The 21,187-nt window shown below is 34.6% G+C and overlaps 1 protein-coding gene across 3 annotated transcripts in view; it reads right to left on the bottom strand.

Moving 5' to 3' along the window:
• Window positions 1-21,187, bottom strand: part of GULP1 (GULP PTB domain containing engulfment adaptor 1) — a 235,266-nt gene that overhangs the window by 3,093 nt on the left and 210,986 nt on the right. For all 3 annotated transcript variants that reach the window (XM_080933399.1, XM_080933400.1, XM_080933401.1), the window contains 4 exons: window positions 20,473-20,589; window positions 19,785-19,877; window positions 14,615-14,753; window positions 2,812-2,906 (listed from right to left, as the gene is read on the bottom strand). In XM_080933399.1, the coding sequence (XP_080789525.1) occupies window positions 2,812-2,906; window positions 14,615-14,753; window positions 19,785-19,877; window positions 20,473-20,589 (444 nt within the window). The remainder of the gene's footprint in view (window positions 1-2,811; window positions 2,907-14,614; window positions 14,754-19,784; window positions 19,878-20,472; window positions 20,590-21,187) is intronic.

Below are 21,187 nucleotides of genomic sequence, written 5' to 3'. Positions count from 1 at the left end.
ACATTGACCTGGAGATACTGCTTACATTTCATTTATATATCCATAGCCTCCCAAATTCTTAAACAATTGACTTGATATTTGTGTAAAATTCTTTCATCCTGTTTTGATTTGTAATTGTTTGAAAACATATTGTAGTGTTTTATGCCTGTGTGCATATTTGTACATGTGTTTATGTATGTGAATGATTTGTATACTCATGTGTGCACAGGTATATGTATTGTAAATATGTGTACATCCACACGCATGGGCATGTTTGTGGATACCAGAGATCAAGTTTGGCTGTTATGTTTTTTAGAAATGTCTTCCATGTCATTAAGTCAAACTTCTCAATTAGGCTACATTGTCTAACTAATATGTCCCAGAAAACATCTGTGTCTGTTTTCTAGTGATGGGATTACCCTGGATTTTTTATGTGGGTTCTGAGACTACGGTTCTCATGTTAGCATGGCAATCACTTTGCCAGCTGAGTTATTCTTCTCATCTTCTATTTCATTATTGCAATCATAAAATATACTCACAGCTATAAATACAATTCTATTCCTTTATCTGACAAAGACATGTACCTTGCAGTTTAAATTATGTCACATAAAATAACTATATGATTAATTTTAAAAAATATATTACTTAACTATTTGAAACATTTCTGCTTTAATTCTTACATGAATGAGGCATTCCTGAAATTTCAAAGTCAATACTGAAATTCTTAGTAAAAGTTTAGTTTTAATACTCTAAAATAAAAAAGAAAACTAAATATTTAGCAAAGTTTACAACTAATGTTATATACTATATGACATTTACTTAGCTTATTATACTGTATTGGTATTTTATACAATATGCAAAGATAGAGTACACATGCATGTATATAAGATTAATTAGGATCATTGTAGACTATAAATGAAACAGTGAAATACTGACAATAATTGAAATATTAACCTGAAAATCTGGGCTATGAAATCTCTTTAAACACATTGAACTAATAGCATACAACCATATGAAACTTGTTTAAATAGTTATTAAGTGAAACATGCAAATACAAATATTTTAGCTTTTAAAAAGTTTGTTCTTTAAATTATGAAATGAGATACCAACCATCTTTGGCGCTACCCACCATGAAAGCAAGGTAAAGAAGACATTAAGAAATGTATTAGAAACCTGAGAATCAAAAGCATTGGATCCTACCCTAAGACTACCTGATTACTACATTTCTACATCACGTTTTTACCACAATACTCAAACTTGGTGACTTCAAAAGTCTGTAGGTAAAGGCTTATCTTTTAAAACCTGTTCAAGTCTTAAGTTTACTATTAAAAACCAAAAGTCTTCATGGAAACTTTTCATAATCTGCATCAGCCTGAGAACAATTACTCTTTCCAGCTGCCAACTCTTGCTTTACAGGCATTGTCCCAGATAGTTCATTCAAGTGAGCATAGATGACAACAAAAGAAAATAATTAATTCAAAGAGACATAGTATTATGTCTCATTAACCAGTCACTATTTAAGTGAAGTTTTCTGTCACTGAACTGTACAGATGGGAGATCACTTCTATTAGATATACTGCGTGTTGAATTTGACAGAGGTTGATTGATTGGTGTTTGTTTTACCTGAAAATGCTCCATATTTTATTTTAACTAAACATTTTTTGTGAATTATGTAGATGGCATGATGATTATTAATTATACAAAATTATATAGCTCAGTAACCAGTAATGTTTTTCAGAATATTTTAAAAATATAATTATTTTAGTAAATTTAAATAAAGTAAAATAAAATTTTGCAGAAATAGCAAGTTGTTGAATTTCAGAATTTTTGATGTATTTTTGAAAGCATCAAGACATGTTTTAAGTAATTCAACCTTTTAAATGCAATCACATTACTAAGTCTAGAACAAAAAAAGATAAGTACATAATAATTAAAAAATGCAGCATCATATCATTTACCTGAGTAAAAGGATATTTATATTGTTTTGGGGAAAGAAGTGTGATCACCAGCTTTAGATCACAGATCCTTTGGTTTGGGGGTAGGTATGCCGGGGTAGTGAAGCTCAAGGAGAAAGTGAATTAATCAGGAAAATGAGCAGAAATAACTCAACCTCCTCACATTAATTTCTAAAGTATCTCTTCTCAGTCAGTTCCATGTAACTTGGTCATACTGCATTTTATCAGTTATGAGTATTTCTGATATAAATAATACATAATTGTTTTATTCAAACACAGAGGGAAAATATAAAGAAGCCATTATTCCAATCTAAGTCTAATAATCTTTACATCAATGGAAAAATCTATAATGCTTTAAAACCCACTTTCTTTCAACTTAAGAAAAAATGTAAAGGAAGAAGAAGCTTGGCCAACTTCCTAAAGAAGTTGTCACTGGTGTTTGCTTTCTCTAAAGTCAAGAAGTCACGAACCAAAGTTATAATGCTTCTCAAAAAAAAAAAAAAATGTTAGTTTTAACAAAGATTTTCCTCATCCAATCTCTTTACAATTTAGAAGTTCAGAACTATTAAGACAGAGACAAAAGCATCACAATTTCATTGCAATGATTTTTACGTTCTGTAATTTAAAAAGATATAATTATGTCATCTGTATTAAAAATAACCATCCATCTTCTTTCCATTGAATATTAATTCATTCAAAGAAAAAAAAAGACACAGTCCTTAGCATGTGTGTTTTAAGGACTAAGTGTAGTTATTTTTGGTCTAACCACTTTAAGCAAACCTTTATAACAACAAAGGATAGAGTTTTGGTATAAACATTTTGTTGTTGTTGTTCCAGATTGTAAGAAATAAAAAAAAAAATCTGTTAAAGTAGTCACCTGCATCTCATCTAGTTTGGACTGAACATCAGGAGGGAAGTCCCCTGCTCCACAGTTAAATGGATCAAAAGGTTCAGCTCCAAAAAGGTCCCGTTCTGTAAAGAATAAAATAGTTAGTAAGAAATAAGATGAAATATTAGTTGCAATAGAACAAAATCAGGAGTATAATATAAAGTATAAATTTAATTATTATATTAATATAAGTATTTACAGGATCAATTGAGCTACTGACACTTAAAATTTGTTCTGCATATTCTTGGGCCAAGTAAGAAAAACATGTTTTGTGATATTAAAAATTCTCTGGCAAGATGGATTCAGTCACATTTTGGATGGTATTACCATAAAATAGTGTTGTATATTCTTATTCATATGTGAGTATTGGTGTCAAATATTTATATGTGTATGTTTACCGTGAAATACCTGGAACAACTAAAAAACTAGAAATGGCTTATTGGTGAAGAAAGTAAAGGTCTTAAAGGAGAGGAATAATGGTGAACATAGGTGATATAAAAGAGAAAATACAGAAGGAAATTTAGGGAGAAAGAGGAGTGGGAGAGTAAGACAGAGAAAAGGGTTGGAGGAGGCATAATTAACCATAATGATGCATGAAAAAGTCATGTTGAAACATACGTATTATTTTATAAACTTCGTGTGTGTGTTTCTGTGTTCATATAAACAAGTTTAATTTCAGTTATGCAACACAGGATAAAGTTGACAGGTGCCAAATGTTGCCAATATAAAATTCAACATGAAATGAGGAATATCTACACTAGAAGTTTGCCAGGGGTGTCCAGTAGTTACCTCCTATCCCTCCAAAAAGAAGAGTAGCCACTGTTACAACTTAGTTAGGGTTTTATTGCTGTGAATAGACACCATGACCAAGATAACTCTTATGAGAACAAAAAACAAAACAAACAAAAAATAGGGCTGGCTTACACTTTAGAGGTTTAATCTATTATCATCACGGTGAGAAGCATGGTGGTATGAAAGCAGACACAGTGCTGGAGAAGTAGCTGAGAGTGCTAAATCTTGATCTATAGCCAGTAGAAAGTGACTGTTTGCCACAATGGAGATAGCTTGAATATGGAGACTTCAAAGTCTTCCCCACAGTGACACTAACCCCTTAATAGTGTCATTTCCTATAGGCCAATAATTCAGTGAGAACAAACCAGCACTTTGTACTCCTTGACGCCCAAAACTTGTAGGCACAGCATAATGTAGAAATGTATTCAGTCCAACTCTGAAAATCCCCATAATTTCTATCAGTCTCAACCTTGTTTAAAAATCCAAAGTCTGAAATGTAAATGCAAAGAATATCCAATAAAAAACTTCTAATAAAAAAGTCCAAAGTCTTTTCTCAGTCTCATGTAATCTCTTAACTGTAATCTCCTATAAGATAAAATAAAAAAAGCAGATCACATGCTTTCAACATATATTGGCACGGATGGATACACATTAATATTCCAAAAGATAAGAAATGTAGCAAAGTGTGAAAATACTAAAGACCAAAACCCAATGAGGCAAACATCAAACTCCACATCTCCATGTCGGATGTCAAAGTGCTCTTCAGACCTCCAACTGATTTAGATTTATTGACTACAACATAATTCTTTCTATTAAGCTGGTTCCACTTAGTGTTAACAGCTCTTCTTGGTAGCCAATGATTCTGGTAGTTCCAATATCTTAGGTCTCCAAGGTTCTTCAGGATTCACCTTCATGGGTGTATGCAATGGCTTCCCTAGACCTTCATGAAGGAACACCCCTTACACATGCCTAGTGTCAGGGGCTTTCCTTAGTCATGGAGGGAGAATCCAAAACACCTTTCTTCATCCTTGACTCTAAAACCAAAACCATATGGTCAAAGCTACCAAGTTCTCAAGTTCTTTTGCTCTGTTGCTTGCTGGGGCTAGAACATAGCCCCCTTATTCAATAACATCTTCATCAGTCTCTCTCTCTCTCTCTCTCTCTCTCTCTCTCTCTCTCTCTCTCTCTCTCTCTCTCTCTCGTGTGTGTGTGAGTGATGGTTTCCTTTACTGCCTAAGATTGGCTGTTTGGGAACTTGCTCTGTAGACCAGACTGGCCTTGAACTCTGCTATCTGCCTGCCTTTGTCTCTGAAGTACTAAAATTAAAGGTGTGAACTACCTACCACACATGGCTCTAACTGCTTCTTTCATTTCTTTTGACAAGTTGCATGCTTAGCTGGGTGGAGTCTTGCCCTGAGTTCACCACTCCTTTTATTGCATTTAGTATGAGGCTTTTCTTTAATGTTTATCTCCTTGAACACAGGATTTAGACCCATCCCAATTTATAATGCCCCCTTTCTTCTTAAACTATATAGTTTTTATTTCTCTTTGAACAGCTTTCTCATTATCATTAGAACTTCATAAGAGTGAATAGTAGTAACCACATGACAGAATCAATACTAAGATGATCAAAATTTTTTCAGCCAACCCAAGTTCAGAACTCTTCAATTTAGCTTGAGGTGAAGGTTTCAGACAAGGACAGAGAGCAGCCAGATTCTTCACTAAAATATTACAGGAATAGTCTCTAGGCCTCATATTAACATTCTTCTCCTCTTCTGAAGCCTCTTGAGTCAGGCATCCACAGTTCAAATCAATTTAGCACCATTATCTTCCATGCTTCTATTAGGATAGCCTATTAAGTCTTATTTAAAGCATCCAACTGCTTTTCTAATTCAAAATTAAATCTCCAAATGCTTCCAAACAAAAATGTAGTCATGTCTATTCACAGTGATACCTAAGTTCTTGATATCAACATCTGTCTTGGTTAGAGTTTTATTTTTGTGAAATGACACCATGAACATGACAACTCTTACAAAGAAAAACATCTAATTGGTGCTGGCTTACAGTTTAAAGGTTTAGTCCACTATCATCATGGAAGATATACAGGCTAATAAGGTTCTGGAGAGGTAACTCAGAGTTCTACATCTTTTTCTACAGACTGTAGAAAGTGACTGTGTGCCACACTGGGCATAGATTCAACACAGAATATCTCAAAGCCTGCCTCCATTGTGACACACTCTCAACAAAACTACACCTACTTCAACAAGGTTTTACCTCCTAATAGGCTATTACTAGGAATGCTTCCTATGGGCCTAGCATTCAGAGAGTAGTCTATGGAGACCAGTACTATTCAAACCAAAACTCTAACATTCTTGTTTGATAATAAAACCTTTATATAAAAATTTCATTGCTGAAGACACTACACACTTGGGTCATATGGCATAGAAAAATAGCTTTATTCAAGTTGGCTAGCTTTCACAGTACCACGGCTACTATTTAGACTTGGCTACTAAGAGAAAGATGGATTGCTAACATTCTTATCCACTTGTGAATCCTCTGAACTATGATAATAACTGCTGTGGTAAGATACAGTAATGTATCCAATAGTGTAATAAAGGTAATGATAGTGACCAACTGTTTCAAATTGAATTTAAGGACTGGTCCACAGGAAGAAAAAACATATCTGGTTCTGTTAATTTGACCAAAACCCCATGGTTGAAGAGATCACAAGCCCCAAATTGAAACTACTATAATTTTACCAAAGTGACTTAATACTAAACTGCCTTCTAGGTCTGCAAATTAGTGTAATTTTCAGATGTCATCAAAGAAGTTTCCTTGTACAACATATGGTGTTTAATACAGAAACTTAGGGGTTTATGTTAAGGTGATACATAATTGGATATTAGATAGATAGATAGGCAGAAAAAGGTCTAGGAATGGAAAAGAAGGCAGGAGGCAGTTTTGGGGAGAGAAGATTATGGGAGGAATAAAGATGAAGGCAGATGAGTATGTTTCTCTTAGCATATCTCTTCATAAATAAGGTTGCTATGAATGTTTTATAAGGAATAGAATTGTTCAAGATCATTTGACTTATCTAGGTTGGCAAATTATGTTATAACTATTGGATTAGAGTAGTTTGGTGTGTTCTTTGATGTGACTACTTAAGTTCAAAGGGTATAGTGGCAGAGTGCATAAAGCCCACCACAGGTTTGGATGTGTGTGCTAAGGCTTGGCAACAACATACCAAGGGGAAGTGAGTAAAAACAATACACCAGGTGGTCATATACACCCAGGACTGAAGCAACAAAGCAGTAGAGGGAACCCCACCTGAGTTCTTAGAGGCTGCCTGGAGCACCAAATGGTGTGTGAACCACATAGTGTATGCTGGGCTCCTCACTAAAGCGGTGCTCACAGAGTGAGACTGTGGGGCCTGATAAAAGATTAAGCCATTCTTTTAATATTTAATGCAACAGAAACTCACAACTGATTGAAATGTAGAGAATAAATGTTGTTGAAGTGCTCATCCACAAATGAGATATCTATATATCATCCCTCAAAATTAGAAAAAAAAATTGGAAGAGAAGCTAGAAAGACTACCCAGAGGTTAGAAAGGACTTGGGCAAGGCAGTGTCATGCAGATATTACACTGACACAACAATCAGAAAAATGCAAAAACCAAAAAGCTTCAAACCCAAACATCCAGGATATCCAGGACACAATGAGAAGACTAAACCTAAGGATATAAGAAGATTGAAATACACCCATGCATCCTATCATATCACCATGGACTAAGGCTGGTCTTTAATAACAACAACAACAACAACAAAACCCCAAAGCCCATATACACATGGAAGGTGAACAATGTGCTACTCAATGATAACATGGTTAAGGAAGAAATAAATAAAAATTAAGGGTTTTTTAGAATTTAATGAAAATTAAAGCACAACATACCCAAACTTACGGGATGTTATGAAAGCACTTCTAAAAGAAAAAACTCATAGCTCTCAGTACTTCCAAAAAGAAACTGGAGAGAGCATACACTATCAGCTTGACAGCAAAACTGAAAGCTCTAAACAAAAACAACAACAAAAAAGTAGATACACCCAAGAAGATGGCAGAAAATAATCAAACTCAGAGCATAAGTCAACCAAGTAGAAACAAAAAGAACTATACAAAGATCAACAAAACCAGGAGCTGGAACTTTGAGAAAATCAACAAGATTGATAAACCCTTAGCCAGACTATCTAGCGGTCACAGAGAGAGTATCCAAATCAACAAAATCAGAAATGGAAGGGAAGACATAACAACAGAATTTGGAGAAATTCAAGAAATCATCACATCCTACTACAAAAGCCTATACTCAACAAAACTGGAAAACCTAGAGGAAAGGAACAAATTTCTAATCAGATACCAGGTACCAAAGTTAAATCAGGATCAGGTAAACCATTTAAATAGGCCAATAACCCCTAAAGAAGTAGAAGCAGTCATCAAAAGCCTCCGAAGCAAAAAGAGCTCAGGACCAGATGGGTTCAGTACAGAACTCTATCAGGACTTCATATAAGATCTAATACCAATAGTCTCCAAACTATTCCACAAAATAGAAACAAAAGGAAACTGCCCAAGTCCTTCTATGAAGCCACATTTATGCTTATACCTAAACCACCCAAAACTCCTATGAAAAAAAACATAACTTTAGACCAATTACTCTTTTGAACATCGATGCAAAAATAATAAATAAAATTCTTGAAAACTAAATCCAAAAACACATTGAAACAATCTTTAATCATGATTTGTAGGCTTCATCCCAGGGATGCAAGAATGGTTCAACAAATGGAAATCCATCATTTTAATCCACCATATAAAGAAATTCAAAAAAAAACCACATAAATAATCTCACTACATGATGAGAAAGCATTTGACAAAATTTAATACCTCTTCATGTTAAAAGTCTTGGAAAGATCAGGAATCAAAGGCTCATACTTAAACATAGTAAAAGCAATATACAGCAAGCCAGTAGCCAACATCAAACTAAATAGTAAGAAACTTGAAGCAATCTCAATAAAATCAGTGACTAGACAAGGCTGTCCACTCTTCCTCTATTTATTCAATATACTACTGGAAGTTCTGGCTAGAGCAATTAGACAACAAAAGGAAGTCAAAGGGATACAAATTAGAAAGAAGTCGAAATATCACTATTTGCTGATGATATGATAGATAGTATACTTAAGTCACCCTAGAAAACTTAAAATTCCACCAGAAAACTCCTACAGCTGATAAACAACTTCAGCAAAGTGGCTGGATATAAAATTAACCCAAACAAATCAGTTGCCTTCCTCTACTCAAAGGATAAACATGCTGAGAAAGAAATTAGGGAAAAGACACTATTCACAATAATCACATACAATATGAAATAATGACAACAGTCACATACAATAGGTCACCTTGGTATGACCCTAACTAAGCAAGTGAAAGATCTATGTGACAAGAACTTCAAATCTCTGAAAAAAGAAGTTGAAGAAGCTCTCTAACGATGGAGAGACCTCCCATGCTCATGGATTGGAGAAACAACATTGTAAAATTGGCCATCTTGACTAAGGCAATCTGCAGATTCAATGCAATCGCCATTAAAATTTTAACTTGATTCTTCACAGAGTTGGAAAGAGCAATTTGCAAATTCATCTGAAAAAATAAAAAACCTAGGATACCAACACCTATTTTCAACAATAAAAGAATTTCCGGGGGAATCACCATAACCATCTCTGACCTTAAGCTATATTACAAAGCAATTGTAATTAAAACTGCATGGTATTTATTTGTACAGAGATAGGCAAGTAAATAAATCAAAAATGAAGCCACACACCTATGGTCACTTGATCTTTGACAAAGGAGCTAAAAACATTCAATGGAAAAGGGCAACCTCTTCATCAAATGGTATTGGCTCAACTGGCAATCAGCATGCAGGAAAATGCAAATCAATCTTTTCCTATCTCCTTGTACAAAGCTCAAGTCCAGTTGGACCAAAAACCTCTACATAAAACCTGGTACACTGAAACTATTAGAAGAGAAAGTGGGGAGGAGCTTAGAACACATAGGCACAGGGGATAAATTCCAGAACAGAACCCCAATGGCCTATGCTCTAAGATCAAGAATTGACAAATGGGACCTGATGATATTGCAAAGTTTCTGTAACGCTAAGGACACTATCAAGAAGACAACAAGGCAGCCAACATATTTGGAAAGGATCTTTATCAATCCTATATCTGATAAAGGGCTAATAGCCAATATATACAAAGAACCCAAGAAATTAGACTCTAAAGAATCAAAAAAATCCAATTAAAAAATAAGGTTGACTTAAACAAAGAATTTTCAACTGAGCAATACCAAATGGCTGAGAAGTACCTAAAGAAATGCTAAATATCCTTAGTCATCAGGGAAATAAAAATAAAAACAACCCAGAGATTCCACCTCATACTTGTCAGAATGGCTAAGATCAAAAACTCAGATGACAGCAGATACTGGCGAGGATGTGGAGAAAGGAACACTGTTGGGGGGTTGTAAGCTGGTACAACCACTCTGGAAATCAGTTTGGCAGTTCTTAAGAAAACTGGACATAGAACTACCTGAAATCCCAGCTATTCCACTCCTGGACATATATCCCAAAGATGCTCCAATATATAACAAGGACACATGCTCCACGATGTTTATAGCAGCCTTATTTATAATAGCCAGAAGCTTAAAAGAACCCAGAAGTCCTTCAACAGAGGAATGGATACAGAAAGTGTGGTACATTTACACAATGGAGAACTACTCAGCTATTAGAAACAATGACTCCATGAAATTCCTGGGCAAATGGATGGAACTAGAGACTATCATCTTGACTGAGGTAACCCAGTTACAAAAGAACACATGTGGTATGCACTCACTAATAAGCAGATACTAGCCCCCAAAAGCTTTGAATACCCAAGGAACAATTTACAGACATTATGATGCCCAAAAAGAAGCAAGGCCAAAATGAGGATGCCTCAGCCCTTCTTAGAAGGGAGAACAAAACATTCCTGGGAGGATATACAAGTCAAATGGAAGAAGAGAGATTGAAGAAAAGATCATTCAGAGACTAACTCACTTGGGGATCCATCCATCCCATAGACAGTCACCAAACCCAAGCACTATTGCTGATGCCAACAAGTACTTATTTGCAGGAACCAGATAGAGATGCCTCCTCTGGGTCTTAGCCAGATTCATACAGATACAGCTGAGCATGCTAACCATCAGACTGAACCCGGGGACCCCAATGAAGGTGCTAAAGAAAGGACTGAAGGAGCTGAAAGCAGTTTCAACCTCATGGGAAGAACACCGTTATCAACTAACCAAACCCTCCACAACAATATACCAACAATTGAGCACACATTGAGACCTTTTGCTACAGTTGCACATGTAGCTGAAGATAGCAGTGTCTGACAACAATTTGAGAATAGACCTCTGGTTCAGGGAGGGTATGTTTTTCCCAATGTAGGGGAATGCCAAGGCAATGGGGAGATGAGGGTGATTATGAGGGAGTGCAACTTCATGAAGGCAAGTGGAGGGGGAGGGGAGATTAGAGCTGGGTGGGGAAATTACATTTCAAATGTAAATACAGAGATTATCTAACAAAAAATTAATAAAAAATTCTTTGTTCCTGAATAATGGTCATATCTGTAATACATTCCCTGTGAGTGGGGGCAGTTCTAAAATGTTCAAAGCCAGATTTGATTATGGAGTAAGAACCTATCTCAACAAAACCAAAATAGAAAAATGTCTGTGGCCATGATGAGTTGCTTTCTAGAGAATTTTCTGTGTCTTTAATGTAACTTCTTAACAACAACATCACTTTTATTTAATAATTGACATATTACAACACTGATTTTATTGTAGAATGTATTAACATTAATAAAATACCATATGAGATTTCTTTAATTCCATTTGTTGCTATCTCACAATGGAAATGTAAAGAAGCATGCAGAATTTGTAAGTTAGCTCTTTACTTGTAGTTCATAAAAATTGAATCTTGCTTTTAAGAAAAAGCAAAACAGTGTGTATTGAGCAGCATGAAATGATGTAATTTTATGTATCACACTAAACTAAGTTTTTAATGGGAGTCCTCAAATGTAAGAAGCAGCTTTTATTTTAACATCCTGAAGGAAGAGGACAGCAATTGGTAATCCAGTAACAAATGGTAAGTCGTAAACATATATAACATTATAGGCACTGGGAGGTTTGTATTTAGGAATACACATGTCTGTGAACATGAACACACATATACATGTAACAATAATTAATAAAGTCATGAGTTTAAACAACAGCAAGAAGGAGTATATAGAAGGTTGGGGGAAGAAAGCAAAGAGAAAATTATATAAATATATGATAATCCCAAAATTTATTTTGAAAAAAATCTATTCAGCCTTTATACATACTTTAAACAGCTTCCTACATTCACTTTAAATAGCACCCTACAAACACTTGGATATAAGCATTGTTTCTGACACCAAAGAAGTACCAAAGTTTCATTGATGGGGTCACGGCTATATTTATCTGTGTGTTTAAGAATAAATGCTTATAGATTGCTGTTAGGATTTATGCTGGTTTTGAAATTTCATAATTGTAGAGTTTCCTCTTATAGCCAAGACTTCACTAGCAGAACATTTTTCTAGGCGTGAAAACTCTTTACAACAGAAAACTACTTCACACCACAGAGTTTTGGAGTTCAGTCCCTAGTGAATACATATATAAGACACTCTTACTTTCACACCCAAGGCTCAGAGAACATTGTAGAACAGTGGACAGAAACATTGCAAGAGCCACTAGCCAAAAAAAAAAAAAAAACAACAATAACAATACAAGCAATACTAACCAGCCAACCAACCAAGCAAACAAACAAACAAAAACTTAGTTTTGTTCTACTTCTTGACAAAATAGCTAATTAAACATTAAGTTTGGTACAGTCTGCTACATGATCACTTCCTTTCAATACATAGCAGGTATTCCAATAGTTGGTTTGCATGGTTGTACTTTGTTTTTGTTTTTTATAAATCTCCATACTTTTTTCCCTATATTATCCATACTAGTTTATTCTCCTAGTCTTTTTATATGTACAAGGATCCCTTCTCTCTAATATCTTTGTTATATTATATTATCTAATATATAATATCATTATGTATTACTGTCATTCATATGACATAAAATCACATTTTGGCATTGCTACATTTTTAATCTAAGGAATACTGATTTTGAGCATTTTTTTCCATGTACCCAGCCAATGACATTGATCTATGTTCTTGTATGGTATATCAACTGCCTGTGTTTTTGATTGAAAGTCGGGATTATCTATATATTTAGATATCACGAATTCTTTCACCTACTCTGTGTATTAGTATTCACTTTAATATTTTGTTTGTGAGACAGATAATTCTTTGAAATAACATCAGTTATTTATGATGATGAATCTTGGTTATTGGCTTGACACATCTAGAAAAAAGTACTCTCAATTTTGTGAGACTTCTTCTTTCATTCTAACATGTGGGCATGCCTTGGCATGTTCCTGATTGGTAATTGATTTAAGAAGGTCCAGTCCACTGTGAATAAATGGATTTAGGTTGTTAAAGAGTAAGAGCCAGGAAGAAGTCAGTGAGCACTGTTCCTCCATATGTGATCTCTGCATTGTTCCTGCCTTGAGCTCCTGTCCTGACTTCCCCTGAAATAATCCACTTCCTCCACAAGGTGCGTTTTGGTCATGGTGTTTATCATAGCAATAAAAAGCAAACCAGAAAAAAAAAAAAAAAAAAAAAAAAGAAAAAGGAAACCAGAATATCTAGTTTTTGCTTTGAATGTTATGGGGTTTGCGTTCAAATGGAAAGAAAAATCCCATTCATTATATATTCCCATTCTGAGTTGGTATTTTGAAAAATTCTAGTGGGCTGACATTTATAGAAAGTAAGGGTTAATGCTTAATATTGATGTGCTTGCGAATCAAGTTGACAAGGGGTCAATGTACTGACTGGATTTGTGTGTCAACTTGACACACACTGGAGTTATCACAGAGAAAAGATCCTTCTTTGAGGAAATGCCTCCATGAGATCAAGCTGTAAGGCATTTTTTCAATTAGTGATCAAGGGTCTATTGTGGGTGGTACCATCCTTGGGCTGGTAGTCCTGAGTTATAAAAGAAAGCAAGCTGAGCAAGCCAGAGGAAGCAAGATAGTAAGTAACATCCGTCCATGGTCTCTGAATCAGCAACTGCTTCCTGATCTGCCTGTGTTCCAGTCTTTATTTCCTTTGATGATGAACAGCAAAGTGGAAATGTAAACAGAACAAACCTTTTCTTCTCCAACCTTTTTCTTAGTCATGATGTTTGTGCAGGAATAGAAACCCTGACTAAAACACCCAGTCAGGCCCAGACAATAAATATCTTTTGAATGCTTTCTGTATTTCAGGAGAGATTTTAATGATTTTTATAGATATGTAAAAAAATACATCTAAAAATATTTTTAGATATATAGTACATCAAACACAAACCCTTCAGCCCTTGACAAGAACATAATAAAAAAAAAAAGACAAACCCTTTACATAATATTATACACAGAAAAATTATAAAATTTTTACTCTTTACATAACAGGGCTATCTAAACTACTCTAGTAAATACATAACAAATAACTCCATTATGACTAGTTATTTTAACAAAGTTAAGATATTAAATAAACACAAATGCACAGTTGAACAATTTCATGTGGCAAGTAGCTTTATACTAAAAGCCTACTGTTCATACAATGTTCAACTTGCAAATAGAGATGTGCTTAGTATTCTTTCTCAATTATAAAACAATAAATATAATCACATTTGAAACCTATATAAATCATAATACTTCAGTAATTAAAGCTGTTAGCTTGTTATTTTATTTCTACAAAATATGAAAGATTGAAAATACAGCCAAATATCACACACATAGTAATATATTTAGAGTTCTTACTGATATCTGCAGATCTGCTAGGTATGGGGGGTAGCTCTGTGCCATTGAGAGCAGATGTTGGAGACTGGGGTGATATTGGAGAAAATGGAATCATGTCAAAGATGTCAGTGGAAGGAGATGTCACTGTCATACCACCGGCCTGTAATGAAGATAGAAAATAGTGTGATGACCAAGGCAGGCATATTTCTATCCTGACTCAAGTCACAGCTAAACATTTAGTATCACATAAAGGACACATTTTATAAGAATTCTTTTGTAGTAGGGAATGGATACTAGAGTTTTCTTCTTTATAAGTTATATGAGGTCTATGAATGCTGCTCTCATTGACTTGTCTGAGCAGGCCACTTTTAGAAAATGGTCCTACTGACAGTCTGGGGTCAAGAGAGTGGATGAGAGTGTGGAAAGTGGAAAACATATTTCAACAAGAAAATAGAGCATCACTATTGCTCCAGAGAAAGAGAATGAGCATCTCTAAAACACCTGTGGCACATGACCAGAGATTCTGTGTGGCAGCTGTAAAAGGTCAATAGAAAGAGAAACATGATAAGCAGAAGAAAAGAGGCTTGAAGGGAATGACGAATATACAAGAAGGTTATTTGGAAAGGATGTTTTGTGAAAATTACAAGAGTACAAGTATAAAATCTAAATATCTGAAGTTAGATTTCTGTATGAAGTCTCATAGTTTTAAACAGGATATTGGAGCCACCAGGACTCCAGAGGAAAATAGGAGAGAAGAAACTGAGAAAGTTCGTGATGTGTTTTGAGGTCTTGGTGATTTAGGATGGTGGGTTTAGTAAGATTTACAGTCATGGACATAAGAGAGGTTCTGGTGAGTAGTTAGTGATTGTAGAGTTTTCTAGTGCTACTATGCATTTTAGTAATTTTTGGGACTTTGTCAATATAACTAATAGCAATGGTGATGTGTTTATATTATCACAGAAGTAATTCACATAGATTTACAGGATGAACACTTCTGCAAGCTCTGATGCATAGCCAAAATCCAAAAGTGTTACTCCAACTCCCCTACTCATCTCGAAAGTAGGAAGTTCAATATGGTAGAACACTCAAAATGGAAAGGAAATTATCAAGAACCTTATAGCAATTACAGGTCATAAACAATGGGCAAATTGTAAATGGGTGTATGGGTAGAGAGTGTCTGTATACTGCATATCAAACTTCCCGTGACTTTGTGGGGGGGTCATTCTGTCTTTGCCTCCTTCCTATTCTATAGGGTTAGTTCCTGGATCATCTCTGTACTGGCTAGCAATGATGAATGTGTAGCCAAGAACTGGTAAGAATTTCCTGTGGGCAGCAAATATTTCTTACTAATGTTCATGTTTAAACTTCATGCCTTTGTTTAGAGACTCACATTTAGTTTGTTGTGTAATTGAGTTGTCATAATGTGCTCTTGCCTAACTTGAATTCAAAAGCAGTTGAGAAAGCACTAAAGAAAGATAAATAATCAGGCTTGTTTACCTGCAACAAAATACAGATTTTAGTTTGTAATTGTCTTATGAAATCTAGTCAGTGGCTGCACAGTTGATTATGTAAAAGTAGAATTTTATCTAATACTGAAAGAGAGATATTTGTTTTACCCTGTGATAGGAGGTATTCTTCCAAACTACAATTTGTTTTTTTTTTTTTTTATTCATTTAACTTTCTGGCAATACCTTGATTTGTTTGAAAGCTTGTGGAGCTAGTGAAATTAAAATGCAAGTGTCTAGACATAAGAATCAAGAGGAGAAACATAACTTGGTGTGCCCAAATTTTATAAAGGAACAAATTTCTGAAGGTGTTCATGAGGCTAGAGGGCAGAATAAATGATCTTTTCAAATATAAGTATATGCAAAATTGCCATGTGAACATAATAAATAGAAATCAGATTTTTCCTAGATGATTATTACCAAATGGCAGAAAACCCAGCCTCTCATCTATTGCCAAACCACGAGAACACAGGGGAAAAAAACATGGAGTTAAGAAACAAAAATTTCTCAGTGTATCTAATGATACGTTAGCATAAGGACCAATTTCTGAAACCAACATAAGGCTTCAACAACCTTGATGTGATAAGGAGATACATATAATGGATAATATCAATGTTTATTTCACTGAACATAAAAAGAACCTGTGACTTAGCTAACAGAGTGGAATTAGGGCTATGAACATTCTGTGTTGGCATGGTCAGTGGTGAGGCAATTTGTTTGGGGCAGGGGGTTGCCCCATTTAGCATGAACACAATGAATATTCATTTAGCATCCAATGACCATTTAATTGTGTACATAAAATTCACATATACCATGATATGTGGATAATGGGATTCTTAATCAATTCCAGTATTTTCTTAGTTACTTTATGGACCATTGACTCTATTTCTTTAATCAAACTGCTAGCAAGTTTAATCATTTTGAAAGCATTCTGTTTTGTATTCCTCAGTTCAAAACAAAAAAAAAAAATGTGCAGTGTCCAGAATTTCAATTCCAGAACATTCTGTGGGAATTCAGAATGGTATTCTTTCTTAGCGTGTACTTGAAAGTAACTTTAAAGTTTCAGAAGAAAGAACAGATGTAGCCTATTTCTAACTTAACAATAATTGGTTAACCTAAGAAATTATGTCATTAAATAAAAGATGTATACATTGCAATTCATATTTTCATTATTACACATCTGTCATTTTTTTCAATTCAATAGTTTGAAACACACCAGATCTCTTTAAAAAAAAAGAAAGAAAGAAAGAAAGAGAAAAAGAAAGGGTATTCCTGAACATGACTATACTTCATAATAAATAGTTTACATAACATAAACTTTTTGATTTTACTATAAGAAATGTGGGAAATTGTTTGTACAGTGGTAAAGTAAATGTAGCTGCATTTAGGATTATGCCAGCTTATTATCACTGCTGAGTAAATAAAACAAAAAATGAAAAGCAAAGATATTTATTAATAATCCCTAAAAGAACAAGCCCTCAAACTATACACACAGAAACATGAAAATGGACTCAGTAGCTTGTATTTATATAATTGTAAAAGCATATACACATATAATTTAAATAAATAACAGTCAATGAAAAATGGACTATCATTTTGAGAGTAGGGGCATAGGAGCCACTAGGTGTTCATAAAAGTACTGAAGTAAGGGTATCTGGGAGAGGATAAAGGGAGAAAAAAGAGGGGAAAATTATGTAATTCCTTTTCATTAAAAATGTACTGAAAGATAAAAAATAAAAGTAGGTTAACAAAAGGCTATAAAATATTTTCAAAATAGATCAGAAGTGTCATAAATTTATATTTTAATGCCATCTTTTAATTTTAGAATTCTAGAATATTTCTAAATTGACTGTCTTTAATGAATCAAATATTTTGTATGTTGTTTTCCATACATCATTTCATTATGGTGAGAATAACCACTGCACAATCTACAATAGTGGTTCTCAAACTGTAGATTGCAACCCTTTTAACAGTCAAACTACCTTTTCATGGCAGTTGCATATCGGATATCTTGCATGTCAAATATTAACATTATTATTCATAGCAGTAGCAAATTGAAGTTATGAAATAGTAACCATGTTCATTTATAACCTCGGCACTGACTCCATCCAGTCTTAGTTCAGGACAGTGTCTGCCTTAATATAAATTGCAAGATCTGCTAAAAAGGGAGTAGTTCTGTGAATGTGTCCCCAATCCATTTGTTTGATCCTCCCAAATCTTCTCTTTCAATGTAAGGCTTTAGATTTCTGTTCTCCAAGAAAACATAGTGAATATTCTTTACTTTTGCATGCAAATGATAACACATTTATTTCATTCCTTTGTAAACTCAAAGGCTGAACCAAAGCATAGCCTGTTAAATTTTAGAAATAACTACTCAAAATTCCCTTGAAAAGTAGCCTTTCTCACAATTTGTATTTTGTAGCAGGACTATTCTAGGCATTTTTATCATAGCTCAAAAGAGTGTGTGCAGCATTTTGCATTTTTAGAGTCAAAGCAGAATGAATTTGAATTATTGTTCTGTATCTTGAGAAGAAGGAAGCAAGTAATCCCAAACAAAATTCCACAAGGCCGTTGAGTGGAATATATAGTGAAGAGAAAAAAATAAGAAAGATTAAACTAAGAAGGCTCAGACCATAGAAGGCTCAGACCTTAGGAGGCTCCAAAGCCCATTGAGCACATTGTCTATACTCAGGTGTCCCCAACCTTTCTCTGCTCAGCTAGAGAAGCTGACTGTTATCATTGCTGTCATTCAGTGGTCATACTCACTCTCTCAGCACAGAGGATGAAAAAACAGGAGTAAAAGAAAAAAAATGACAAACTTCTAGGGCATGCTAGTTTGAAGCATTCTTTTTCATGGTAATGAACTGGGAAGCCATTATGATATTTAGTCTATAAAATTATAGCTATATAATTATGTATATTATAGATGAAAATACTCAAAATTCTTGCAACAGTTTATTTGACTCACAATTGAGTTCAGCAAACATAACCGTGGTGTAAGTTAAATTTAGTGTAAATAAAATGCATTCCTTAATGAAGATTATTAGTGGTACAGATTATTAAACAGGAAAACTGCCCAGTTCTAAATAAATCTTTGCTAGAAAAATAATGTAGCTTTAAAGTGTACTTCTCTGAAAAATAATTCCTTTTGCCAAAATCACTTCATTCCTGAAATTGAGGAAAGCATTTCAAAATGGAACAGGTCAAACACAAATAATTTCATGATAAGTGCTTGTGTGATGTCTGGATAACACTTGCTTCATTCAAATGTCTAAAGCAAGTGTATCCAGTACATACATGGTCTTGTTCTTAGTCTATTTCTTAAAGTGAAGCTCAGCAGTGCAGGGCCAAATTGCATGGATATTGTGGGTAACCCCAGTAAACAGTAACCAGCTGGAATAAAAGACAGAGTTTGCCACAGAGGGAGAAATTATGTTAAACCTTAAGATCAAAGTGAGATATAAATTATTTTATAAAACATGAGGTAACAAAAGAATATAATGAAAACAATTTTGTTTTGAACTACCTATGGAATTTAAATATGAAAAATTAGCCTGCTGACTGATCTTCATCTCTACCCATATTTAGTTTGGTTATTGATCAAAACATTTTATTTGAATTAGTGAAGTATTCATGATCAACAGCTGTTGAAATCTTAACACCACACACTTCCTCAATGTACTTACTGGACCCGAGGATACTTGAGTTGTTCTCAACCGGTTTTCTAAATCTTGTACTTTATTTTTAAGTTCCATATTTTCTGTTTCTAAATCTTGGATCTAAAAATCAAAAGATTATGTATCTCAGCTATGTTAGTGAATAGCATTTTGTTCTATTAAAATTCAAACATTATCTTGTACACAAGAAAGAAAATGATTTGAAAAAGCTAGGGAAATATCAGAAGATCCTAGGTCATTGGAAAGACATTAAATTAAAAAAAATCTTGTGTGTGTAAGTTTTATGTTTCTAATGTTCATTGCTGTATTTACTTGTTGAGCTGTACAATTTATACCCATAATCTTGGAGTACAACCACAAGACAAAGTTGTTCATGATGACTCTGAAGAGTGGAGAAAAGGCATAACTGAATTACAAAGGAATCCGATCTGCATGGGAAACCACTTACCCAGCATCTGCTGTCTCTGCTGCTCTGATCCCCATGAGAAGCATCAGGAAGTGAAGAAAAGTCACATGAGAACACTAAGTTCTTGTGGGAATTCAATTTAAAACAATTAAAGACTATGCAGAGGATCCAAGAAGAATAACTATAGGAATATGGTGAAAGCCTTGTGAGGGACAATTAATGTTTAATGACATGTAAACTTCCCAGCATACACATTGGACAAAGGTGAAACAAGAAGTTTAGCTTACTCACTCTTTTTTGCATTCCAGCAATCTGTTTTCTTGTTTCCACATCTTTTCCTCCAGATTCTAGAAATTTCCTGTATGCTAAGTCAAATGCCTGGCCAATTGTTAATGTAATTTCTTCAGCCTTTGTAAAAATCACACAATGAAGATCTTCATGTTAACAATAGGGCATCAAGCTGTGATTTAATACCACCCCCCAAAAACTTAGTAAGAGACATTAGTAGGAAGTACTGTGGAAGAATAATAATGATCAGGGCTAAATACTTAACAGGCAAGTAAAGTATTCCTTTTGCACTGGCATAAGAATCTGATGACCCCTGCATCATCAAGAGTAAAATCAAGTGTACAAGGAGGCCACCAGTGAACAGTTATTAAAGTGAGAAAGTTGTGCAAGTTCCCTATGCAGCTTGTTCTGTTAAACTGAAGCCTAACAAAAACAGAGAAGGATGATCACAGCCAACCAATAGACTGAGCACAGGGAGCCCAATGGAGGAGTTAGAGAAAGGATTGAAGGAGCTGAAGGGGTTTGCAACACCACAGGAAGAACAACAATATCAACCAACCTGACTCCTCCAGACCTCCCAGGGTGTAAACCACCAATGAAAGAGTACATATGGAGGGACCCATAACTCCAGCTGCATATGAAGCAGAGGATGGCATTGCCTGGCATCAATACAATGTGAGGACCTTGAACTCGTAAAGGCAGTGTAGGGCAATGCTAG

This window comes from Micromys minutus, assembly GCF_963924665.1.
Source record: "Micromys minutus genome assembly, chromosome: 19".
NCBI lineage: Eukaryota > Metazoa > Chordata > Mammalia > Rodentia > Muridae > Micromys > Micromys minutus.
This window is presented reverse-complemented; position numbering and strand designations above follow the sequence as displayed.